The 27,723-nt window shown below is 34.7% G+C and overlaps 1 protein-coding gene and 1 long non-coding RNA gene across 3 annotated transcripts in view; one reads left to right on the forward strand and one right to left on the reverse strand.

Annotated features, from left to right (window-relative positions):
* Rpb8 (DNA-directed RNA polymerases I, II, and III subunit Rpb8) overlaps positions 1-27,723 on the forward strand; it is a 58,012-nt gene that overhangs the window by 2,569 nt on the left and 27,720 nt on the right. The window contains exons 1-2 of one of the 2 annotated variants that reach the window (XM_089085042.1): positions 9,191-9,434; positions 21,001-21,084. In XM_089085042.1, the coding sequence (XP_088941168.1) occupies positions 9,338-9,434; positions 21,001-21,084 (181 nt within the window). In that variant the 5' untranslated portion in view covers positions 9,191-9,337. Of the gene's footprint in view, positions 1-9,190; positions 9,435-21,000; positions 21,085-27,723 lie in introns of those variants that run through there. The other variant, XM_011645037.2, reaches the window with a different exon arrangement.
* LOC148934568 (uncharacterized) lies at positions 7,399-9,052 on the reverse strand. Its single transcript, XR_016141316.1, has 2 exons — positions 7,919-9,052; positions 7,399-7,827 (listed from the first exon to the last, which is right to left on the reverse strand). It is a non-coding gene; the product is annotated as an uncharacterized LOC148934568 (long non-coding RNA).

Genomic DNA, 27,723 nt, shown 5'->3' on the forward strand with positions numbered 1-27,723 from the left:
TAAAACCTCGATCGATTCTCTAACTGGTTCATGAATTATTTATGAATTTTTAATTTTGCATAAGTTCTTATGGAATAACAGCATGTTTCCATAATTCTTATATCAATGAAATTATAAAAAAACAACAAAAGCAATATTCTGAAACTTTGTAAAATAAATAAAATACTGAGCAATATTTCTATAATAAAATACTGAGCAACGTCTAAAAAAAAAAAAATATTAATTCACATTAATATTGATTCAATCTGTTATTGAGATTAATGATGAAGCAGCGCAAAATTCCGACAAATATGTCAATTACATTTGTTTACTTATATCTTATGTGTTTTTAAGTATCATTTAATATTTTATATACATTAAATATTATCAATATGCCACGTTTTTTCGTTTCCTACAGTTGATTACAGGTAAAATTCATGTCTAAAAGTTTTTTTTCCGACGATTATAAAAATTGCAAAATATACAAATATACTCAACTGTAGTGTCACATATTATATTAATTACCATTATTTAAGTCCTTTACACGATATTAGTATGTATGGTGCATATCTTAACTTATAAAGTTATTTTCTATTTAGTGACACAAGTCGATACAAGTATCATTTTGTCTTTGTTAAATATTGAATATTAAGAAAGATAGAATGATACTTGTGTCGATTTATGTCACTAAATGGAAAGCATCCATTGACATAGAATTTCATTAATTTCAAATTGAAGTAACTTTTGTCTGGGACCATATAACCAGAACATCTTTAATTTCTGCTCCTTTAAAAAGAATATGGAACATTTAATTATTATAAAATATACATATTCGTGTCCATGTTCATGTCCAAAACAGTGTATGCGTTGGCCCTTTATCTATTACAATATCTCTTATATTACAAGAATATGAAAAAAAAAGATATTAATGTAAACTAAAATTTTCAATGGACAAGTAGATTATAAATTTCTTATAGTTCATCACCATATAGTTCACCATATAAGTTTAAGAAAGTATTGATTTTAAATATTTGAATTTGGAAGAATGTCAATTCTATTTGAATCCATATTTTGAAATTTGACTTCAACGCACAACATCGAATAAACCGTGCATAATATGAATAAAAATATATAATAAAAAATCATACATTTTAAAATCACAAATCAATATGGCGATTATAAGCCAAGGTGCCTAAGCTCATAATTTCATGTTATTAAATTTCAATCGTAATATTTGGTTTTAGTAATAATTTAATTTTTCTTTTAAGAAAGCAATGTTAATACTTATTACTATTATTTATAATATAAATGTAAAAGTTACAGAATGTCTCTAATTTTGCCAATAAAAAATTATCCAAAGTACAAATTTTATATTATAGATTTTATTTTATAGATCATTTTATAGGTTGGGATAATAAAATTAAAAGAACTTCTTTGCCATGTTCTATAAATTCTTTTCTTTATTAATTTATTAATTTATTTAAAACTGAATATTAAAATAAATATTAGATATAATATTTGCATTTTATTCTGTAATTTAATAATGATCATTTTTATTATTTTAATATTATTTTAACATTTTTATTATTTTATTATTTTAACTTATTATTTAAACTTTCTCGAGTGGAAATGGTCACTTAATTAGTAAAATGCTATCATACATTTTTAAAACGACTATTGTTGTAAGAATTTCAATTTTAATTGAAATAAACATATACATTTATCGTTGATTATTTAATTTTTATAATCCGGTTTTATAATCACGGTTTTTTTCTTCTGGAAGAAATTTGTAAATTCACGTTTGTGTATATCAAGTATCGATATCTCTCTATTCGTCTCGAAGGACTACACGGATCTAATAATCGCGGCTTTTTCCATTCTGCGTTTTTACTCGCTCATGCAGCACGAGAGAGTGGAATTTGCAGAGCGACGTAGATCGGAGGAGGCGACCATGACCGAATTCTCCGCCGAAATATTGGATCTTCGCTGTGTATACCTCGTCCCATCAACCTTGTCGCATAACATTATCGATATATTAAATTGCTCTCTTTTTAAAAAATGTATATTTAGAATGATAGAACTTGGTAGAATTCGCCAACCGAGAAAAACTAGTTTAGTTCATAATACAAGATTCAAATATTCGTTATATTAATTGTTTTTGAAATGTTGGATGTTGTATGACATTTTTGAATCATTAATTAAAAAAAAAAATTTTGCATGTAGCTGCAGTACAATGTTTGGCATGTTTCTGTTTTACTGATTATTTTTTTCTTCAAATGTCTCATTTTACAAATACTAGAAAAGAAATAAAAGCACGTCTTTTTGACCGAAGTAGACTTCTTTGTTAACGTAATATAAATGACCGTTAATTATGCTGTAATATAAAAATTATAAGAATGTATCATAAATAAAGTTACGATAATCGAGAAATTAAGGAAGGTTGACGTATTGTAATTTTAGATTAGTTTAGATAATCCAAATTGTGTGCGAAAGATTTCAAATCTCTTTTTCTCTCGCCCCTAAAATCTAACAATTATTTCTTTATAGAGAAGTATGTCGTACATATACATATATCATGTAATTCTAAATGTATATTACAGACAAAACTATAATACTATAATATTACAAATCGAAGATTGCTGTTTCCGATTTAGATAACCCAGATTGTTGGCGACAGGTCCATTCGTGTAGTCCAGGATGCTCTTCCTCCTATCATCTCTCTCTCTCTCTCTCTCTCTCTCTCTCTCTCTCTCTCTCTCCCCCTCCCCCTCCCTCCCTCTCTCCCTCCCTCTCCCGCGTCATCTTTCATCCGACATTCGATAAAATACGCTATTACCACACACGGCGTATATCGATCAGTGAGTGCTCCTCTCCGCGTACGATTGTAAATTCCAAGTCGATAATTGGGTAGTGCCCATCGCTGGCTGACGAGCGAGCGTCGGAAAACGAGAATGTCGAGAACAAGGGAGAAGAGGGTAAGAGAGCGGGAGATCGCTTCTCTGTCTTTCTTCCTCTTCCTCTTCCCTCCGACTGTTTCTCTTTCGAAAGAGAGGGATGGAACCGGGTGCTCGCTTATGACCGGTCGATGCAGCGAGGATGCCCGCAGCAGCAGCAGCAGCAGCAGCAGCAGCAGCAGCGGCGGCGGCGGCGGCAGCGGCAGCGCCGAGCAACACGGCGCTCACATAATATGACGCGACTGCGTTGCTGGGCTGAGGAGAGAGAGAGAAAGAGCGAGTGAGAGAAAAGAGGCAGCGAGGATGGCGAATCGGCGTTACGCAGAGAGCTGTGGAGCAGCCGGGACGCACAAGGCGCTCTGGTGGGGGTTGACACGGTCAAGGTCAGCCTCGGTTCTAAGGTCGCGGAGGGATGTCATCTCAGAAGGGAGTGCCTGGATATACTCCGTCTCTTTTCTTCGTTTGCTCCTTCCCTTTCGTCAGTTTTTTTTCTTCTCTTGTTCCTCTGCGTTTTTGGCCTTGCAACTTTCGGATCGAGTCGTAAAGTGAGGATGAGCGTTCTCCGTCTTGTTTTTTTTTTTTTTTTTTTTTTCTCTTTTACGCTCGTGTGCATGTCAGCTTGGACTCGTCCACCGGCTGATGGAAGAGCCGTCCTTATTTCTTCATCTTACGAACTTTCCTCGCCTGGCCGGCGCGAGAACGCGCAAAATTCCATTTCGCGATTATAGAAATGGGACGCGAAAGGGTTAGGTTTTTTCGCGCACGGAATTAAATTAAACAAATATAAAAAGAAGAGAATAATATTACGACCTAAGATGCGGCCTAAGATACGTTAGTTTTTAAAATGGTTATTAAATTTCATTGCTTTGGAGAAGAGGCTAGAAGAAGAAATCAGATCTTACTTGTACTACATGTGTCTATCTTTTTCGCTTTTTTTGATCTAAGTGCAGGATGTTTATTATCTAATAAAATCTGGGAAATCTGAAATTTTTAGAGAATTCGCTTGTCTTAAAAAATTGGAGAAGTCTCAAAGAATTTTATTGAAAATCAGGAAATTTTTTGAAGTTGCTTTTTCTAATATTTTATTTTAATGTTTTAATCGGGAATTTGCGGATTGAATTAACAATCACAATGGACTTATCCATTTGAAACATCAGAGGATTTGATTTCACGATTAATTCAATATTCAGTATTAAAGACAACGATTTTGTGTTAAGTGCAATTTTGTTTAATGAAAACGGATATTTATTTTAAGTTTTATAAAATATTTATATTAACCGATATTTATTTTAATAATTTTAAATTTTGTGTTAGTTATGCATTATATAATTTTTGTTAGTATATTTTAAAGATAAGATTTTAAAAATATTTTTATGCAATATAGAATATTTATTTTTTAGAGTCTTTAATTTTTTTCAAAATTTTTCAAATTTGATTATTGAAACTCGAGTAATTTTTTTATTTTGTGAATAAAAATACTAAGGATTTTGCACAATAAATATATATTTATTTACAAGATTAAAAATATTTTTTAGTTTACTTGGAATTTTTAACAAATTACCTTGAAAATTAAAGAATTCTCAGGGAATTCTTTTTAGAATTTGAGCAAATACTTTAAAGTGATCATTACAACTAAACAGAGTTATTCAGAGATTCCTGCATATATTCTTTACTGGTTTTATTTTATTTATTAGTTGAGCAAATGATCAAATATCTTATGAGAATCGAGAAGTGAAATTAGATCAATTATTAATGTGATAATAATAGCGTGATTAAAAATAGTATTATTGCGAATTTGCGGAAAAAAATAATCGGAGTATAATCACGAAAATAATATTGAGAATAAAGTTTTATTAGGTATTGTATACGTGTGTATTGTGTACACTGCAGAGATAACTCCCTTGTGTATTTAATGTGTAACGATAAACCGTACCGCTATGGTGGAAATTCAGCCACTAATTATTTAGTGGTACTTACGTTTAATTGGATCGTTAAAGAAACTATTAGACGCACAGTTAATTCGTCCCGGCGCGGTTCGAAGCATGCTCAAAATGGAAGATACGCCTATTGTTCATGTATATTGCAATATTTCAATATTTGTGATATATCGCCTATAAAAATCATCATATTTAAAGAAATTGAAGAAGAATATGTATTATTTAATATACTCTATATTTGTGATATGTCGCTCTTAAAAATAATCAAATTTAGGGAAATTGAAGAAGAATTATGTATTATTTAATATACTCAACTATGATTCTAAGATTCATAGCTCTTTGCGCACATATTTTCTACAATTATGCGAAAACAATGCTAAATGCAGTGTTATATTACATTGTATTATAATAACATACGTGCTTATATCAAAAATTGCATTTATATACGTGAAAAATCAATTCTTTATTTTAACGACAGGAAAGTTAAAATCTCTACTCTTGACTATCCAGAATGCACATATTAATTATCTATTAATTATCTTCCATTATTTAATAATTAAATAATCTTACCAAATCATCCAGAAATTTCGTCACTCCATTTTATATCCTGCATCGTACATTTCATTTTTCGTAAAGATTTGACTTTTTTAATTCTTCATTTCGCATAATACATTTTAATAATGTCCGCGACAAAATAACGCGAACTTAATAATTATATACATATTTCCACAGCCGATGTACTCAAAGAGGTTAATATTTGCTCGCGGATATGGCAGACTCCAGCTATTATTACGCAATTGCACTGCTAGCAAATGTAAATGTATAACGTATACAAAGATAGAATAAAATAACATATAACAATGAAATATCTTAGGTATACATTTCCGTTCGTAAATACTTTCTGTAATTTTAATAATTTAATATAATATAATATAATTAAAACAAATTATTTATTTGATATTTGATATTACTTCAATATATTGAAAAGTAAATAAATAGAAAATTGTAAATCTTATAAGCGTGTATTTCCAAAATCACAATTGCGATGATCTTTGTGTCATTCGCAGAATTTAGTTACATATCGCTTTGTGCACGTACGTAATAAATTTCTGGGTCTAAAAATAACGTCGAGGAACGTACTCGCCGACGGCAAACGTTTCTTGGAGAGAACAAGGAAATTATTATCGTCTATCGACAACTTGAGTTTCCTCAATAAATTATTCCAATCATCTTAACGAATGAAAATGAAAAAGGATGATTTAACGTAAAGATCATTTTATACAATGAATATTTTAGTTTAATATTTGCTATTTGCATTTAATAAAATTGTTACTAAAATTACTTAAATTTGGCTGTTTTAATTTGTAACTTTTATATCTTTTAATTAATAAAATAAATTAATAAAATAATCTGTTTTATTATGACGTATCACTTTGACCAACTATGAATATATCGTGATTGATGACGTTTTTATTTTCATTGCATGAAAGTCAAATTGTGTAACAGAATCACTTCCTAAGAAAGATCGACTTTTCATGAATATAATGATAACTTCATAACCTCATAACTTTTCATATTGCGGATATAATATTTATTCATTTTCAACTATTTTAATACATATGTTTATACGCACTTCTTACACATTAAGTAGATAGATAAATATTAAGAATATTCTTTTTGTCTCGTTTCTTTTCGCTTCTCTCTGATTTGAATATCGAGAAGAAAAAAAGAACGTATGTATTTCGCATACATACCTGCTGTTTATTCCCGTTCGCGCGTTCTTCATTTCATTCGACTCGTTCTTCCATTCCTGGGTTTTCTTTACTCCTCGTCCCGACGACAACGTAAGTGGGTCACGGTGATGGGAAAAACGGATGGGAGAAAGGGAAACGTGTGCCGAAGACGAAGGCTCTGTTCTTCGTTTGTCCGGCGATTAGCTCGGTATCGTTTATCAGATTAAACGGATTTTAATGCTTCCCATTGTCCGATGTATGTCTCAAGAGTTCTTTTCTTTTCCTTCATCTATCTGCACCTGAGACTTTGTTATGCATCAGAATATCTGGGATGTACCATCTCCCCGAATATTTATAACATTTCACATTTGACTTAGAAAATAGATAAATAACGCTGCTTAAATTTAATTTTAAATCATGTTTTCTTGGCGATAAATTTCCGTTAATTGTAAAAATTTTAACAAAAGATTTTTTTGTCTATATTGTATTTTTTTATTTAATTGTATTAATACAATTTCATTAAGTTTCTGTCAAAATGTTAAGTTACAGAGTATCCATTTAAATTTGAAAAAAATTCTCTGATTTTCAAGGCAATTTGTTAAAAATTAGGTAAAATGAAAGTATTTTAAGTATATCTTTATTTTGCACACTAAATAAATATATATTTGTTGCAAAATTCTTGATATTTCCCATTGATAAAAGTTCATAAATCATAAAATAAAATTAAGACTTATTCGAGTTTCAATAAATTTGAAAAATTTTGAAAGAAACTGTAAGGATTTTAAAAAATAAATATTTTATATTACATAAAATTTTCAAACTTTATTTTTAAAAGCTACAAACAAAAAAATTATATAATGCATAACCGATACAAAATTCAACTTTTATAAAGCTGTTAAAATAAATATTCATCTTTATTAAGCGAAATTGCGCCCAACATGAAATTGTTATCTTCAATATTAGGATTAATCATAAAATCAGTATGCTCTGACGAATGCATGTTCTGAGATGATTCTAGACAGGTTTATTGTTATCGTTGATAATTTAAGTTAATTATTTTATAATCAGTAAACTCCTGATTATAATGCAAAGATAAAATATTACGAAAAGCAATTTCAAAAAAGTTCCTTAGTTTTCAATAAAATTTTTTGAGAATCCTAATTTCTTTCATAAATAAATTTCAGGTTTTTCAAATAGTAAGTTTTTACAGATAGTACAGACGCTCTGAAATTAAATAAATTGGTAACATTAGGTAATTGTTTCAGCAGATTAATTTGTGAAGAAACATTTCATTTGAAATGAGAAATATTAATACCTCGACATTTTCACCAAATGAAACGTAGGAGTTGAAATTTTTCATCGTTAAAGGTCAATAAATTTAAATAGAGATGAAAGCTTGGCGCATAATCCAAAGTATGATGCTGTAGAAGCAAATGGCTAACATGAGCTGTATCGCTTAGTTGGACTTATGCTACGTATCTTATTGATCGAGACGCTTATGCTTTTATGTAACTTTGCGCGCGCGATCGGCTTAACGAGATCGGACTCGATGGCGAGTCGAATCGATGCCGTTATCGAAGTAACGGCATGAAACGAGGCGGTAACCGTATGGAGATTGGCCGAACGTTTATGCATGATAAAGTGCAACACGCCGCGGTTAGGATCGCGGGGTCGTTATTATGCTAAGAGACTACGCTATTATATCTGAAAATCCGAATACATTACTCACCGACGACGTCAGAGATACAATTTCTCTTGCCAACGTCTGATTTGAGTACTGATATAAAATTCTACTTATTTTATTAGGGTCGCGATTACTGTGCGCGCGGGCACCGATAGGATGATCAGATATACCACTTTGAATTGTCACTTCTGTTTCAGAGGTAATTTTCAGCAGCTGATTTCATGCGATTGTCACGAATATTCTTCGAGCGAAGATGTGCTCGCGTGGCTTCGAATGAACCAGGTTATTGAAATTTTTCAGAGTCATACCTAGTTCGTAGCTTACAATCTCTGGGTATTTTGTATCTGACCAATTTTTATTTCTGGAATCTATTCACGGAATTTCGAAGGTAATTAAGTTGTAACTAAACTTTACTTTTTTTCAAAATAGAATACAATCGGTCTAGAAAGTTGAAAGTATGTTCACGAATTTAAAAAAATTTTTTTAAATAAATGAAAAACGAGATACCATACCAATTGTAGGAAAAAATATCTTTAGATTACATTATAAGAGTTTAGTAAGCTCTATTGCATCAGGACAAAAAGGGTAGATTCGTGGCAGAACCTTCGCAGCATCACCGTGATCGCACCGAACGGCGTGCGCGAACCAATTTTTTTCACCGTAGCCTTCACACAGCAGCAGCAACAGCAGCAGCAGCAGGAGCAGGAGCAACGGTGGTGGTCGCGGTGACGGCAACGGCGGCGTGAAGTGAGCGGCGGGTGTGTATGAGAGTAGGTAAATGTGCGGAATCGCGATTGGTTACGGCGGCGCCGTTCGACCAATCAGCGCGCGCGGCCGCGAGCTTCGCGCGCACGGAGCCGGCACCGCGGTCGAGGCCGACTTCGTCAGTGTCGAGGTAACTTGCGAATCGGAGAAAAAAAAACTGACCGATAGATTCGTACGATCGAGCGCGACGCGGCTGTCGGACGGAGGAAATGCGACACACGCTATTTCGTAACGACGAGAGAGTAGACGGAATACTCGACGAGAGAGAGAGCGCGCGCGCGCCAAATGAGACAAGGAGGTGAAGTTCGCAAGATGATAGCGATGAATGGAAGAGAGAGAGAGGAGAGAGAGCGCGTGATGTGGAGGCCGCGCTCGCGGATCGGTGAGTAGGACGGAAGAGGGGTACGGTGCGGCGGGGGGGGAAGGAGGGAGAGTACCCGGCTGCCTCCAGTTTGGCGTTCGGTGTTGCTAGGCGCGAGGGCCACTGTCAGTGCCAAGGCGGCAGCCGGCAATCTTCTCTCGACCGCGAGGATCAAGCCAACATTTTTCCTCCTTTCTCGCATCGAATTCGGCGAGTGTCGTCCATTGTCCCCTTTGCGGTTTTCTTTCCTTCCATCTCACGTTTAGTTCCCGATGCACTTCGGGAACGTTCCTCGCGCGCGCAAGCGAATGAGCGAGCGGCGCCTTGTCCAATTCGCCGGTATGGCCTCTCCTCTTCGTCCGCCGCCCGGTTACGTCCGCGTGCGTGTGTGCGTGCGAAAAAGAACGAAACGTGGAGAGACACACGAATCACGGGATCATGTCTTGCGCCGGATATACGCGCGTCTCGTTTGTTAACGATCGATGTGATGGTCCTTGATTTATGCAGTGAGTATCTCATCTACCTTTTTTTTTTTATCATTGGTTCCTACAATATGGTAATTTCAAATAGATGCCGGTCATTTGCATCCCACATAAATGTACCGAAGCGGGAACTTTTATTTTGTTACAACCGATATTTGCGATAATTGCCCCAAAAGAATTGCTTTTCCTGGCGCATTGATCATATACTTTATTTTTATATAAAGTATGTGATAATTGTTCCGTAACGTTATGTATGAGCGTTTTCTGCTTAATCCCTGATTAATAATTAAAAAGATACTTTGCATGTGGTAAAATTATAACTCATTCTACATTAATCAAATGAAAAAATGAAAATGTCCTGCATTAATTTTACAAATATTCGCATTTGTCATGAACCAGACGTTAAAGATATAAAAATAATAAAAAAAAAGTGAGCAAGTATTCTCATTAACAATGACACGATGAAATATGGAGAGTGTCAAGTTATGATGGATTTGGTAATGCATTGCGTGTGGTGTCGCAGTTGGCATCCTATATAAAAGACTTTAGGCCTAAAATGACTTATATCCTTATCTTTGTATAATTTGAATTTTTTTGACCATGATATATATATATATATATATATATATATATATCATGGTCAAAAAAATCCAAATTATATCATTATATCATTTTATTATATATTATATATATATATATATATATATATATATATATATATAATAAAATGATATTTATACAGGATTAACAAAAGTTGGAGAGAAAGAGAGAGAAAGATTAAAAATAAGCGAATAGAAAATGTGAATATTTTAGAAGGGCTATGAGTAATATTCGAAACAGTTTTCGCACCGATATCTCGATGGTTCCAGGAGCTTGAACGCAACGTTCTTTGAAGTCATAAATACGCTGAATAGGCGAGCTACGCAGTTATGTGAATAGGACATAGTGATACGCAGATTGGATATGGTCTTAAAAAGTCGCCCGCAAATCGAATCGTATATTATCAAAATTATATCAACATCTCGAGAATGTCCTTATTTTCACTTTAATAAGTTAGACGGGAGCGTTCAATATTGTATTTCTTGGTTTAGAAATAGAAATATACACTGCAGTATCTTGCGGTGTAATATTAATCATTCCGATTATAACATATACATTTATCACATTCTGTCTGACGTATTTTACGTGATAGATAATCCGAATATAATCGAATGCAGTGCGATTGTAATTTTCTTTCAGGAATCACACGGAGTAAAATCGCTGCGTGATTATTCTCCACAAAATTTGCGAATTACAAAACCGATATGGATTATCGGTAAAATATCGTTAGATTGCCGCTTTTGTTGTGCGACGGTCCGCATTTGCGACGATCGTAGTTGAACGTCGATGTTTTCTTCCTTATTTGCGTTTTCTGAGTCACGCGTGTCTGGCTGGCGGTTATCTATTCACGCGATCCGCCGACGCGCACTTGCGTTGTATGTGTGTTGACAGATATCTATACGAACGTAACGCCGAACGAGAAATGCCCATCGTTTTTTTTATCTATGTGCTACATCGATAATTTCAAAAAAATAGCAAATAAGGTTGTTAAAAAAAATATTCGTCAAATTTGACTACCGCATATTTACGGCAAAAATTTTTATTAATTAGTAATTTTTTTAATTTATTTGTATTACGTGTGATATATGAGATGCCTTGAAGTTTGCGATAAAAGTAAATATGTATTATTATATTTAGAGTTGATGTTTTCAACACGCGTAATTGGAATTGAATCAAGCTAAATATAAATCAATATATAAATAAATAAAAATTCAATACTAGTATAAAAAAAAAACATGTCACAATGAATAATAGTAATAAATAAAATTAATTGAATTAATAAACTTCAGAAATTGGTAGGACTGGAACTAATTTATGCGAGGAAAGAGAAAAAAAAACGGTTTTTTTAATAATATTTCGAGCAAATATGTATAAAACAAGGTGTTACTTAATTTGACTCTGTTTTGACAATTCTCATGGAAATTGATGAAATAAAACAAGTTTGAGGAGATTTTGCACGCGTGTAAAATGCGCGATTAAACTTTGCATTCAGCAAATTTCCGTCTCGGTTTCGCGAATATATTGATTAACTATGGCGGTGCGATTTCTGCGGATGCCAATCAGGTGGCCGGGCTCGTTCATCTCGCGAGGGGTATATATGTCGATAACAGAATATCGTTGAATAATCCGCTTAACAATTTCACTACGCCTGTCTTTTAGATATGTTCGCTCATGCCGGGAAACATGTTGAAGGGTCATCATTGATTAAATCGCAATCACCCCGCGTCTCTAAACATGACATGAGAACCAATGAAAATCTTTCTTTCCAATCTCGACTTTTAATTTGTCTGTTTTAAATTGCGATATAAATATCAATAACGATAAAACTAGTAAACGTATGACAACAATAATTTCTATAGTGATAGTGGTAACAAGAAAGATATAGCTTGATAAAAGACGAAGAGGACGAATATATGTTTGTATAATCCTCTTTTGCATGATATTAAGGTTTAATGTCTTATATTGATATTGGCAAGTGAACAAGTTTTTAGTTACCAACATACGTAAAAGTACATATTCAGAGTGTACTTTATAATTCGATTGAATCGATTGTTGTCAAAATGTGTTAAACATAAAGATTTTTATTTATTTGATAGAATAAGAAAAATATAGCGCGAAAAATTGCATTTCACTTCTTTTTATTTTGCAATTTTCATATCAATACTTAATTGCTGTCATTTGTTGTTTAAATTTTTTTTATAAATTATTATTTTAATTTTCTCTGAACTTGAAAGTGATAAAAATAATAATCGATCTCTTATATTGCAATTGTCAGTTGTATATTATTAATAATATTAATGTTAATGAATTTCTATTTAAAAATGTTATCGTTTAAGAATAGATGTTTGTCAGCTCTTAAAATTCTCAAGTTTTTTTGGCATATCAAGCCAATAATTCTCGCCAATAATTCTAATCGTATTGGTCGATAAAACAAAATCGAAAAAATATTAAAAATCCGTTGCCAGGAATGCTCCTATTTGTGTTAATCGATCGGTACCGAGCTAAGCTGCGCCATCGTACCACAAAGATATGACATAATCATTTCAGCTACATTTTTTTCTTTGCACGTGGCGCGATTTGAAAGACCGGTCCCCACCTTATATCCAAGATATTCGTTCTCTCGGGCGGACGACCTTGAGACCAGCTGACAAACCGAGGAAGACGAACGAGGAGGAGGAGCAGGAGGATTGCGCAACGCTTCGAAATATCGTGATTTTGAGACGAGCTATCGAGATATCTTCGTGTAGTCTCTTTGTCTTCGATAGAAAACTTCATATCAAATTTATTGCTTGTCGAACTAATAGAGTACCGGTTTTGCTTTTTAGAATTTGTCCATTAACATAATTGCTATTAATGTAACTTGAAGATATATTGTTTGAAAATATTTTGTCAAACAAGCCGAAAAAACTTTGACCTATCGTTACAAAAATAATACTATAATACTAATATGTTGATACCAGGATCATTTTCAATTACACATTAAAATTGGTTTTTCTTTAACAAAGCTTTATAAGATCACTTAACGAAATTATTTTTATTTACCAGAATTTTTTTAATTATTAACTTGATTTAAAAATTAGTATAAGTATTTAAGATTATTTTGTCATGTTTATCAAGTACCCATATTAATTTCTAATTTGTTCTTTTGAGTTTTATTACATTTGCCTAGTAGCGTTTGCTTTGGCACCTCCTATACTCTTTCCCATCTTTTATCAATATTTTTTTTTTTTATTATCCATCGGTCAAGCAACGATTAACATCTTATCAACGATCGTCACACGGAAAATATATTTCCGCGATGTGTGACATAAATGGAAAATTCAGTTTCTCTTGAGAAAGTAGCCTCTCAAAGAATGATGCTTTACGATTCGACAGACACATAACTCTTTTTGATCATCAAAAAGGTACGTGTGACTGGGTTACAAGGCCGATCGTAAATTTTCATCATTTCGTGAGAAAGCGGTAGTTTTGTCGATTCGTAAAGTTGCAATTATTCTTGTTTCTAATCGATATTAATTCGCTATTTTATTTGAAGGTTTGGAAACATTTTTATTACATCGATCGGTGCGATAATTATCATATCAATGAATTGTTTTACAATTTCAGTTTGGATATTATAAGACTTGTGAAGAAAAAAAAATGCAAAAAAGACATCTTAATTGTTGATTTAACGCAGAGATTTAATGAGAGATTTATAAAAAATTATAATCGATATTCTAAAGACAAAAGGTACTTAGTTAAAATTAAATATAATGAAGTCGTAGATGTTTATCAAAATCTTTGAAAGAAATGAAATTACACTTTGGTGCACACGTTAATCACACGTTGATGCACATCGAAGTGATTCTTATGATTATACTATATATGGTAAAATCGAAATGGAGATAGATAAAAGATTGTTCGCACGATTTCCAAAATAATAGTAAAGAAACGACTAATTTTATTCATCGTACAAGCGAGATGGGAGACAAAGAGTTAGGCCATCGCCGTAGTTTGAAAGCGACGGTAGAAAAGACGGAGTGATAGCCGGCAGCAAGAGGAGAGGACGGGAAGGCGGGAGGGACCAGATGGAGAAGGGGAGTATTGAGAGAGGGTGGAAAGAGCGCCATGTTCGCCCTCTGACGCTCTTTTGAAGGTCAAGGTTTTCCGCCCCTCGTTGACTGAGAGGAGGAGCGAAGGGGGATGAAGAGAGAAACAACGAGAGAGAAGGAAAGAGAGAGTGAGAAAGATAGGGATAACTAAACGATAAACGTGGTGGAGGATGGCTCAGTGGCGAGAGGGATGGAGAGAGATAGAGAGAGAAAGAGAGAGACGTTGTAGGGAATATATGTACGTGGGTGGTCGAGAGTGAACTGTAGGGCAGAGAGGGGGAACTACAGGGGGTAGCGAGAGCCTGGTGCCCAGTATTTATAGCGCTTGCGAGCCGGTCGATAACGGATAGCGACACTGCGCAGTTGGGAAACCCCCGCGTCGAAGCCAGCCCACGCACATATCGCCCTCTTTCCACCCCCTTGCTGTTTCTGCCAACCCCTTTCGCTTTGACTCCATCTTTTTCTCCTACCTACTCATCTCTTCTTCTTTGTCTCTTTATTAACAGCTTAAATTTAATTTTTACTTTGTCGTGGAAAGTAAACGTTTAATTTTCTATTGTATTTCCGTCCACCCTCTATATTTTCCTTCTTCTCAAGTCTCTTTATCGGTAGATTTATTTTTATTCTTGCTAGTACTAACTATACTTTTGCGCGTTATTATCCTCACTTTTCTGATGTGTACCATTTTGAGAGCTTGTACAGTTTTAAAGCATGAATCAATATACAATGGATCAATCTTGCTTTTCTGTTTGTAGAAAATTTGATCAATTATGAATTTATTTTTTTCTAGTAGTTAACAGAAGGACGTAAAAAACAGTGGTACAACAAAATCTCTAGTAATTTGATATTTTCCTTTGTTTTATTTACATTGTCTTTGTTCAACGTTTGTAAATATACTTACAAACATATTTAATATATTTACAAACATATATATATTTTTACATACGTATATTTCCTAGAATTCTAAAATTTTATATAAATCTTAAATATTTTTTCAAGGATTTGAAAAGGAAGAATATTTGTTCATCAATTTATAATTTTGACGTAAAATGAATTACTTAGCATTATATTTAAAGATGTAAATACTTTATTCGTGTAAGATGTTTGTACGTATGTATGTAACAATAGTATTTTCTCAGCGCATGTTAAATGTGATCGATAACGATTACCTCACCATATATCTTTACAGAATTTTTCATTATTGTTATATCGAGTACTATCAATACTGAACTTACTTTTGTAAAAATCTTGATAGTAAATTCGAAGTGGAAATTGCCGTGACAATTTATACGTCTTTTATACCAACAGACGCGCATTTATCTTCAAAGTGCCACAATGCAAAAACTCTAATGACTTTTTTCACATGTCTGCCTCTCTTCCTTTATGAATCTTTCTTGAATAATTCACCGATAAATTCATTGTGAGCATGTTGCCTGCTGCACTCACAATTCTAAGTATAGCAGTTTTACGTGTATTTTTGATGCAATTCATGGGGCGCTTTATCGGAAAATGACCGAATGGCGTGGCAAGAGGTATTAAATTAAAACCACAATCGATTATTTAGAACAAAAAACTGTTAAGATCTGAAGTGACTCATCGCGTACGCACAATGATTTTGCCACGTTTATTAAATTTTTTTTTTATTTTTTTACAATTAAAAAATTATAGTGTTAGAGACGAAAAATGTTTGCATGTATGTGCGTATTATGTGATTATATGTATAATTTTTTTTAAATATTTGTCACTTAATGATATTTTGGTAAGAAGAAAGAGCTTTTTTATCTTGCGAAAGATAATGTTACATTTATCTTAAGGTCTCGATTAAATTTATTATATTGAATATTTATGAAACAGACGCATTATATATAGTACATTATTAAGGAACTGTCTATAATAATCCTATATTTTTAATTTAAGGTTTATTGAAATTTAAGTAATTGTTTGAAAATAGAAATGTTTCTCAATGCTTGGCACGTTAATAATATTATTTTACAAATATAATTTGCTAGATGGTATTAATATGTCATAAAATATTAGTATGCTGTAAAATATAAATCGTAACGTGCGCGATTAGATTTGGAAAGTAACGAGCGTTACATGGTTTGTGACACTTTTTGTTAGACTCGTTTATGGTTGAAAATTATTCATTGCTTTCAATTTTGCTCTCTTGATTGACGGCGTTGTACCGATTATCATTACCAAATCATTAGATCTGTAATTAAACACGCGCTGGATAATCGTAAAACTACAGAGTTTTATGATCTACTGTAATAGTCAATTGCGATATGAGATATTTGGGAGGATATTTCGGGTGTTCATTTAAAATAATATGGTACGAAGAATATTAAAAGTTAGCCGTAATTAATGCGATACAAAAAAAGGGAACGAATAAAATTATATGGCAGACGCGTTTGTTTTTAAAACATAATTTATTATGTTGTTTTCTTTTCATGAAAAAAAAAAGATGATTATTGACGTTTAAATAAAAAACTCGGTTGTATTAACGCTCTCAAGAAAAGAGTGATTAAAAATGTATTTAATGTATGTTGTTCGGGTGTATTACCAAAATGAAACTTTAATAGTATTTTTACGCCATCTCATACAACAAGTTGTAAAGCCTACTGTGGAGAAAAATAAAAAAGTAGAGTAGCGAGCGAACCCAAGTGTAATAGCCATGGATGAGAGCAAAAATAGAACGAAATAGAATGAAATCCTTTCCGGGATGGAAGGCGATATAGGACGGAGAGGTTGGGAAAAAGGACTTGGTGTAGGCGGAATAGTGCGTCGAGGATGTAATGTGGGGGTAAGTGCATTGCCATCCCTTTCGTCCTGCACCGGGGCGCAGCGGGGACGGCCAGTCAAGCTCTCTCCTCGGCTCGATGAGGGAAGAGTGGGAGAAGGATCATTTTGGTGTGATGCAGATGGCGAATAGTTTGGAAAGATGAGCATCGGATGCATTTCGGGTTAAAAATGATTTTGAATAGCGTAAAGATTACATATTTTCTTTTTGCGTTCTTTTTGAGAAGAGTGAGAATGAGTTGATGTTATATCGATTTCAATGTAATTACGATATAAAATTGAAGCTGTGATATTTGTGGCGTCAGATCTATTTTTCGCATTCGTAATGGGGGGAAAAATTGAATTTGTCGAGATTAAAACAGTTTTTCCTGCATTACGTAATTTGCATAGCACGAATCCACAAATGAATGCACTGACTGGCAACAACTTTCTGACACGACATTTTTAATATGTTTAAATGCTGATGTCTAGTTTTTACTGAAATAAAGTAAACATATAGTTTTGAATTGATTGTCAGATGTTGAGTAACCAGAAATTTTATTAATTCTTTGTTTTTGATTTTGGAGGACAGGAATGAATTTCGAAAATGAGAAGATAAAACTTTGTTGATAGTTGAACCTAATTAACAAAATAATTTTACGTATTTTAATTGAAAGATTTACTGTTATTTTAAAATATAACTTGTCTATGATATTTTAGTTAAAATTTTGCGAAAGTATTTAAATATTTGAATATTTGAGCTCTCAGAATCAGCAAGAGCCACTTTATTCGCCGTACCTATTATCTTTTGCCGTGGATATCTTGCAATTATAAAAAAGAGACAAAAAGTCGATTATTTGACAAATTAATATAAGAATTAGTGGAAACTAATATAGCTTTCTTTTTTTCCCTGTTGTTGCGAGGAGTAACATTAATTTAATTTAAATTCATCCAAGAAGCATGGAAGTATGGAGCAAAAGTGCATGACGTACTAGTGAGTGAGTGAGAGAGAGAGAGAGAGAGAGAGAGAGAGAGAGAGAGAGAGAGAGAGAGAGAGAGAGAGAGAGAGAGGAGGGAGGGGGGGGTGCACTCTTCTCTCTTTTGGCGAGGGAGTTGAACACAAACTCGTCGGGGAGGGCGGCCGCCCTTTTCCGAGGAAAGAGAGGAGGCAGCTCGTTGGAAAATTTACGCTGGTAGCGGATGGACCGTAAAGGTCGCCGTTGCTGGTTGTCTCCTCTCTTCAGCGCCGTCGCCGCCGGTTTGCCCTCCTCCGTAAAGGTTACCAGCTGAGAGCAACGTCAGCAACGAGAGTAGATCGTAGTGTTATCGCAGCTTGCTTTGAGGTTACTTATGTGTTCTCCTATCCCCGCGCAATGTGGACTCTTCGAGAGAAAGAGGAGAGGAGAGGGGAGAAGGAAGAGACGGAATTTTTAATGACGTAGTATTTGTAAGAGTGAAATTTATAGAAATAACGAACATGAATAATAGAAAGAGCGAGAGAGAGAGAGAGAGAGAGAGAGAGAAAAAGAGAGAAGGAAAAAAAGAAACAGAAAAAAGGGAGAAGGAAAAGAAGATGCGAAAGAGAGTGGAATCAGTGGGAAAAACAGTGAATTGCGTGGGTGAAGGAAAAAAAGTGCAAGCGAATGTCGAAGTTTGTCGAGTTGTTTAGAAAGCATCGATGCACTCGCGAGAACGATGTTTTTTTTTTTTTTTTTTCTTTCGTTGTTTCGATTGGAAACTCGGATCCCTAGATTGGGACCAACAATGGAGGGTAGATTAATTCTACGAATTATTCGCGTGAGTAGTTGCTGAAATAATATCTCGCAGAGAGAGTCGCAATAATTTATATTCGTGACAATTTATACGTTGTATATATTCTCCGAGTAGTTTAACTCTACAATGAAGATTAAAATCTCTTTTTGCACGATTCGAAAAATATTTTCTATTCTTCAGGAATTTGTTTAGAACACATCGTGATTTTATGAATTGATCTATTTAACAAATACATTTTCTTATAATAATTTTGTATTTTAGAGATTAGTAGTATATAATCGATTGGTTTGAATTACGACATGAAACATTAGTTTGCATCATATTACGAAAAACGAATCGCGTCATGGGATTAGTTATATGCGATGCAAGCTACAATAAATATATTACGCTTCTCCATTATTCATTCACGTTGATTTACAGTGTTGATAATGAGCTTTGCGAGCACCCTCAAGATCAGTCGTACCGCGTGAGAATGACTACGTCGATATTAGATTATCACGATGCAGGCGGGTGTCACACATTCACGAAATCAATATCGAGTGTGAAACCTTGGATCCCAAGGACGTGGTGCGGCGAAATATATCAAAGCCTGTCGGGGGCGTGACGCGTGCAATTCGCGATCATCCAATTGTTCATCGTTCATAAAAGAATCGATCGTTGTCGTTAAAAAAATGTATTTTATAGAATGCTTTTTGCTTTTATTTCGATGCGTATTCGAGCAAAATCTTGTGACATTCTTGCCAGATTTCAAACTTTGTTTTCTGATCAATTTGGTATTTTGATTATTATTTATATCAATCTTATTTAAAGTACACCATATGCAAAGCCAATTGTATATTAATTATGTTATAAATTAATCTAAAGAAGGATTTATTTATGATAAAATTTGTTTATGATAACACACAGGAAAGCGCAATGTATTCTTTGTATATGCAAAAAATTTCAATATGGCTCGTATGTGCGAAAGAATTGAGGGGATGGATGGAATAAGGGCCTAATTATAAAATCTTAATTTTGAGAAAAATTAAAATAACTCGTTAGTTTTTTAATTATACAATAAGTATTTTTCCATTTTCTTTTTTCCATAGATTATATTTTCACCACAGGATCAATCAAAATACGTTCACATATGATCAATATAAGCAACATCAGTTTCTTTATTTACGCCAAAAAAGATCTAACTAAAATTGTCTCTTTATTCCAACCATCTCCTCAATTGCATTTAATACGGTATTCTTATTCTTTTATCGACAATATTATTTAATTTAAAACATCAAAATGTGAAACACCAATTCTCATTTTCACCAATGTAGATTAACTTTGATCTCGATTCAATTTATTCTTTATCTTCTTTTCATAGAACTATGTGAGAACTAATTCATAGAACTATATAAAAAAAGAAAGTGAATTTAATCGAGATCAAAGTTAATCTACATTAGTGAAAATGGAGGTAAGAATTTTAAAATATAATCGCATTTTTGCGAATTTTAGACGCAATTCCGCATATTTTATTTTCTTGGCGTAAGTAATTGCAATTACTCTCGTTTGATAGATATCGCAAAAGTCAGAGTAAATATTTGCAAATATCTATAATTTTTAAATAATTAATCTTTCCAAATATCTACGTGTATGCGTATACGCTAATGATTATGAATTGAAAATTGAAAGTCATTTCAATATTTGATCAATATTTGATCAAACGTCACAACTGACGTTTTTTATAAAAAAATGAGATTTCCTTTTCGATGATTTCTTCGAATGAATCAATGACTCATTTTCTCGTAGCGTAATCAATCATTCAATAATATATGAAATGTATATCGTATAATTTTTAATAGTATTCTTTTTTTTTATGAATTTCAGTGAGCAGACTCCATTGTGAATCGGAATCATTCAAAATGGATCTCATCCTAGACATCAACAGTTGGTTGTACCCAATGGACCTGGGTGAGTTTTCCATTATTGTTAAATTAATTGCTTTTGTTTATTGAAATAATCGATATAGAAGTTATAATATATTACAGTTGATATATTGTTCTAATTGTGACAAATAACGCGTTGTTCATGTATATTATGCGACGCGTATAATTTATAGATTAAATTATTTGTACTTCTTTATATATTTTTTTTTCTGATTTTATACGTTCGATAGTTTGTAACAATATTTTATTTCTTTGGTGTAACATTCCGACAATCACAACATTTGTCTTGCAACTCTATATATAACTCCATACACACATATGTAATGTTTCATCACAAAGTTTATTCTTTCGAAATGTTAAACTGAATTTTTACCCGAAAATTTATTTGTTGAGGAAATGGATTAACATATACATATAATGGATTAACATATTGTTTGTTATTTTTCTGCTTCATGTAATTGCACAAAATTGTGATTTCCGATTGAGCCGCTTCGATTGTAGACGATCATCATTTTTTCATATTGTTCTGAAATGTCTCTCCATCTTGTTTTATTTTTAGAGAAACATGTTAAAAGCAAGAACTTTTCTCACCTGTGATACGTTAGAAATTTATACAGGATGTTCAAAAAACAGTGCTAAAATGAGCTAAATGGTTAATGGCAAAAATTTTTTATACAATTATTTATACTTATTTTTTGTAATCAATGCTGTCTGTGTGTGTGTGTGTGTGTGTGTGTGTGTGTGTGTGTGTGTGTGCGCGCGCGTATAATTCTATATACACATACACAGAAATATATATATATATATATATAATATATTAAAGTGGGAAAATTATATTATAAACAGGCATTTTTTTTTGTCGAGAGAAAAGTTTATAACATTAATTAAAAGTAAAATGGATTGAAATATGAAGTGTACAAACATTTTAATTCAATTTCTACTATTTGAATTATTTTACATAAAATTAACACATTGTTTTATTATCATATTTATTAAATATAAGTCTACTTATATTTAATTTTATAATATTGAACATTTTATTAATAGCATGTCTTTTAAGATTTTTTATTTGGCTGAAAGAGATTTTGATGTTCATATGGTCAATTTCATATGGTCAATATGGTCAATATGGTTATTAATTTCTGCGATTTATTTACAGTTTTACGTAGATTATTTCCAATGTTTTTAAATATTAGAGGATGCATAAAAGAGTCTGATATCTGAATCCGTTTTAAATTGCGTCGTGCGAAATTACAATTTATACGCAGATATAATCTTTCGAAATGCACTTGGCAACTGTGAGCTGTCGTGATGTTCGGCCTTTCCCACTGTTTGACTTCCAAACTTTGCCAATGACGATTCTGATTTTTTTCTTGAAGATTAGAGAAGAACTCTATTTTTGTTTTTTGATTTTGAAGTAAGTTATTGAGTCTTTTGCATATCTTTTCGTCAACAAAGCTATAATTTACATTTTTTTTTTCATTAAAATGCCAAACAATGATTATATTCCAATTTATGAGTTCAAAAATGAAAGATAGATATTAAAAATTTTAATAGTAGAATATATTTGAAAATATTTATGCATCATGTATATTATGTATTATAAAAACAAAACATTTAATTGTCGATATATTATATAATAATGCTCTTATTTTTTGAAAGTAATATTTTCGTTTATTTAGAAAAGCACATAAAATACATAAAAAATTTTTTTCATAGTACAAGAAAATTATGTTTTTCAAATATGTTGCAATACTGGTGGCAGAACTTTACAAATCTTTCTATACATTTTATCTCTTAAATGTAAGCGTTTCGTTCACATTTTTCAGATTCTTGGCAAAAGATGCAAAGATTCGTTTCTCTTACTATTTGTCACTTTTTGCATTTCCGTCGCTAATCTCAAATGTACAACAAACAAATGCGAATCTCCTGCATTTGTCTTCTAAGTTGTCCCGGCTAAATTACGATATGTCGTACGATATAATACTGAAAACTGGCGAGATTTGTAACATGTTTTATTCGTATAAGAGGGCAAATGCGTTAACCAAAACAAAACTGAGATTGCAGTGAAGATTGAGTCTCTCTTTATGGAGGAATGGTTGATCTTGAAATATTTTGCTCAAACATTGTTATATATATATATATATATATATATACATACATATATATATATATTTTTTTTTCTGAGAAAACTCAGATAAATATAAATAAAATACTTAAAATACTAGAAATAGTGAGTGTGTGCATCAGATCTTATCGTTGAAACTATTTTGTATACTCCAGAAGAAGAGAATAAAATTATTTTTTTAAAATTATAATTATAAATTATTGTTTTAAATTATATATAATTATATATTTTTTATATATTTGATCATTGTTTATTTTTTTTGCGCTTGTACCTATTACACATTTCAAGACATTTTCATTTCATATATTTTTTATTGTCACATGTTTTGTTGTGACAGAATGAAACAGATAAATTTTTTTTTATCTTATTTACATGAAATCATTTAAACATTATATTCTTATAAATTGACTGAACTTTTCTAGCTCAATTTTCATGATAACTTCTTTATCACGCGTATGTGTGTGTAAAATATGTGACGGTGTATGGTGTGTGATGTTTAATGACTGTTATCACACACATATTTTCTTTCACCCCCACATTATCTATTCACGTATATACATAGAAATGGTTTACTCCTAACGCCTTTTTTTTACAAATCCGCCATCTTTTCGCAATCGTTCGTTTGGTTATATCGAAGATACGATGACGTGCGATTTATCGTCGAGCATGGCCATCTTGCTCCAGCGAGCACGTTGCGTCTCGTCGGAGAGCAGCGCGATTACGGCGATGAATGTTTCTTCGTCTTTGAACTTCACCAATGAAAACTCTCGCTGACCGACTCCAACTTTGAGGCTCGTCTTGGCTCCGCCTCTGGATTACCGATGTGGTTGCAGTGATTGGCGAAGTTCGGTTGGGAACCAAGGGCGTGCAGCGATGCCTTATTTCGAGATAATCTACTACCTATTCGGATCGTCGTTGCGAAAGTGTTTCATCCCTCGAGTCTCGAGTTAGACTCTGCAACGATGTCGATCAATTCCAAAGTGAAATTGTATCAAATTATATGAATCAAATATTGCGTATATTCAAATTATATAGCAATGTAAATTTACAAATATTTTAAGTTTGCAATTAATTCTAGCATGTATATGCTAAATCGTGCATTATTATATGACGAAACATATAAATTACGGTTGCGCATCGCACAAATAATTTCTATTTTACGATACATTCATAGAGATTTGGACCCTACATCTTTTTCAGTAGGCTGAAAAAAACGAATGAAAAATAGATGAACTACAAGTGAGCAAGCAAGAGATTAATTTCAAGGGTCATAGTACTCCAGATGTCACACGATAATATCTCTTTATCGCATATTTGCGTTATTGCTCATAAATTGGATTTTTTGCACCGCGGTCCTAAATCGTAATGCGCATATATACCTATGGAATACATTCGATATAGACAGAGATAAATAGATAGGGGTGGCTGTGTATGTACTCGAATACATGTACGTATATACGCGGGAAGGTTAGTCCACAAGGGCCAGGCAGGCGAGTCTCTCTTTCGCCGCTGTATTGACGCGCGGCGTTCAGGCTTGCGCGAGATGACGCAATCTCCCTCCCACTATAATATCGTCCGTTTTCTCTCTCTCTCTCTCTCGCTCGCTCGCGCATCCCTCTCACCGATCCCTCCGCCTCTCGCGAGCCCCCTTCTCACCCCGGCCGCTCATTCCGCAGCTCAGCTGCGCCCCCCACTCCGGCGCTCCCTTCCGCAGGCGCAGGTCTTCCGTCGCGCGCGCCTCGTCCCGCGCCCGGCGCCCACAAGTTCAATGCCAAGGTCAAAGCGGCCACGACTCGCAACCGTGTCGGTCGTAAGTGTTCGCGATACTCGTTCGTTCTCGAGGAGGAGAGGCGGCGAGAGCGGCTCGCTCACTCGCTTGTTCCGTGTGCGTCCGGTGTCCCTCTTTCCGTGTACGCGCGCTGCCGCTCGTCTCTTCCTCGACGATGGCGAGAGTAAAACGCGTCGTGTCGCGTCTCGTCTCGTCTCGACTCGACTCGTCTCGACTCGTCGCGTCGCGTCGCGTTCCGTTCGTCTGTCCCCGCCCTCCGCCACCCGCCGTCCCGGCGCCGCCTCTCGTCGATGCGACGTGATGGATGCGTTCGTTTCGTTCCGTTCCGTTTCGCGAATCGGGTTTCGTGCGCGCTACGTCAAGTGTGTTGGTCGACGAGCAGATTTCGCAGGTGCAGACTATGCTCGACTATGTGCGTGACGATGACGAGCGAGCAGACATTTTGAATGCGCGACGTCCGAGTGCCGTTTCCGAGGTGCCACTCTGCTCCCTCTCCCCCCCCCCCCTCTCCCTCCGTCCCTCATGTCGGAGCGCGGATATTTTTAAGCGCGATGTCTGAACGCGCGAGAATTTCGGCCGCGAGAGCTTCGCCTTCGTCTTGATCTCTCTCTTTTTGGAAACAACGCCGACGTGGGCGTCGACGAGGAGGGACAAGGAGCAGCGGAGGAGAGGATAGGTGGTGCGCGTTGGCGATCGAAAGCGTCGATTTGTGATCTCGTGAATCTCCGCTCCGCGGACGGGAAGGTCAGCAAGGTCGGCAAGGTTATACGCGCGCAGCGCACAGATGGATCTGTCCCGCGGAAGGAGCGGAATCCCCGCGGAGAGTAAGAGAGAGAGAGAGAGAGAGAGAGAGAGAGAGAGAGAGAGAGAGAGAGAGAGAGAGAGAGAGAGAGGTGATCGCGCGGGCTACGCCGCCCCGAGATTCGCGTCATGGGCCAAGATGGCGGATTTCGGCATGGACCCGGACGGACGCTGCGCCGCGTTGCGCCGAGCCGAGCCGAGCCGCGAGTCGAGCCGAGGTAAGCCGCATCGTTGTGTTGGATCTCGTTCCCAACGCGCATATATATCGCCGCCGACCGCGCGCTGTCACGCGTTATCGATTTCGCAGGAGGCCCTCCTCCCTACGCGAGAGAACCGTCGCGATCTCTCAAGGTCACCGTCGTGAATCGCCCGAGCCCGAGCCCGAGCCCGAGCCCGAGCTCGAGCTCATCCTCTCTTCCCGATACCGCATTAACCGATCCTTAATTGGTTGAATTAGTCATTGGAGTACACGAATGTAATCAATGTTGTGTATCATCGCCCAGCGACTTGGGTTTTGCGTATAATGGAGGAAATATTTAAAACAGAAGCACATATTAAATTTTGAAAAAGAAATAAGGAGAATAAAGATTAATTGTATATAAAGATATAGCTGTATCTTACGCTTGTGTCCATTGTGCGTTGGATTTAATCTTTATTCTCAAAATTTTTTTTCAAAATTTAATATTTATTCTAGTTCCTAATATCTCCTCCATTGTACGCAGAGCCTAATTGACGAATTATCCAACGCACCTCTTTTTACGATAAGAATCTTGCGATCCATCTTGCAATCTCATTTAGACGTCTGTTTGAGATTCATTTAATTGTACAGGAAGAGCAAAATTCTCTTCTAGATTCCTTTTTCTATTCTCGCCAATTATCGCTCGAAACAATCGAAGACACTCGTCTCGTCTCTTCTCGAGCTTTCAGAAAAGTTTTACGACGGGAGACAAACTAATGTCATTCATCGGACATGGCGTTTCGGTCGAATGAGGGTTAATTTAAGCGCGAGAGAGATATTACCGCGCAACGCTCGACCGGATGATCTATAGCAACCGCCGCTGTTACGGTGTGGCACCATTATGATGTAAGCTTGACTCACGCACCTACTCTTCGTGGAGAGCGGTGAGATCAATTGACCGATTTTCCCGGACCCATTTTGTCGCGCTGATAACAGCAGTGACAAAATTAATCTTTTATCTACGACACGCGAAAAAGAGCTTCTTTTCGATTAATTCCAATAAAAATCAGTTGCGAATGCGACATATTTTATTACTTCTATGTTAATCGGTGTTACGGGTTAGTGTAACGGGAAATCGTAAATATAATAAAAAGGTGCAAAAATAAAATAGAAATAAGTTTTACTTTAAATTACTGATAAACTTAAATTTACTTTAAATTACTGCGATAAAATGCGAGTAACGATGCTACGAGTACAAACGAGAAGCCTTGGCTGATTTGTCGATAATTTTGCTTCCTATGTAAAATGCTTTCTAATGTAAATATGTAATCTTAATATTTGCTGAACGGCATTCTTGGTAGCGATGACAGGGGCAGCCAACAGAGCGACGATGGCGACGGCGCCGTCGACGTCGACGCCACCGACGACGACGACGACGACGACGATGTAGTATCGATTAAAACTCGCGGTGTACCTGCCGTTGTGTGTGCTTAACCTTGACCTTGCGTCCCGGGTCTCCTTATGTATCGTTCCAGCTCATGGCTTCGTATAGAAATGGGAGAGAACCTTCTCACACGACTACTTCACTAATTACACGCAAGATCTCGTATATTTACTTTAAAATGTAATTTATAGTCAGTCTCAAAAGTCTATTTAGGATTCTACATCGTTTGAAATAATTCGTCTTTCTAATTGAAATAAATTTAAATTGAGATTCGTAACAATCACAATGTGATTTTACACAGCTACTCGACTTATCATTGACTTA

This window comes from Pogonomyrmex barbatus, unplaced genomic scaffold (assembly GCF_055798465.1).
Source record: "Pogonomyrmex barbatus isolate J1 unplaced genomic scaffold, ASM5579846v1 scaffold9, whole genome shotgun sequence".
NCBI classification, from domain to species: domain Eukaryota; kingdom Metazoa; phylum Arthropoda; class Insecta; order Hymenoptera; family Formicidae; genus Pogonomyrmex; species Pogonomyrmex barbatus.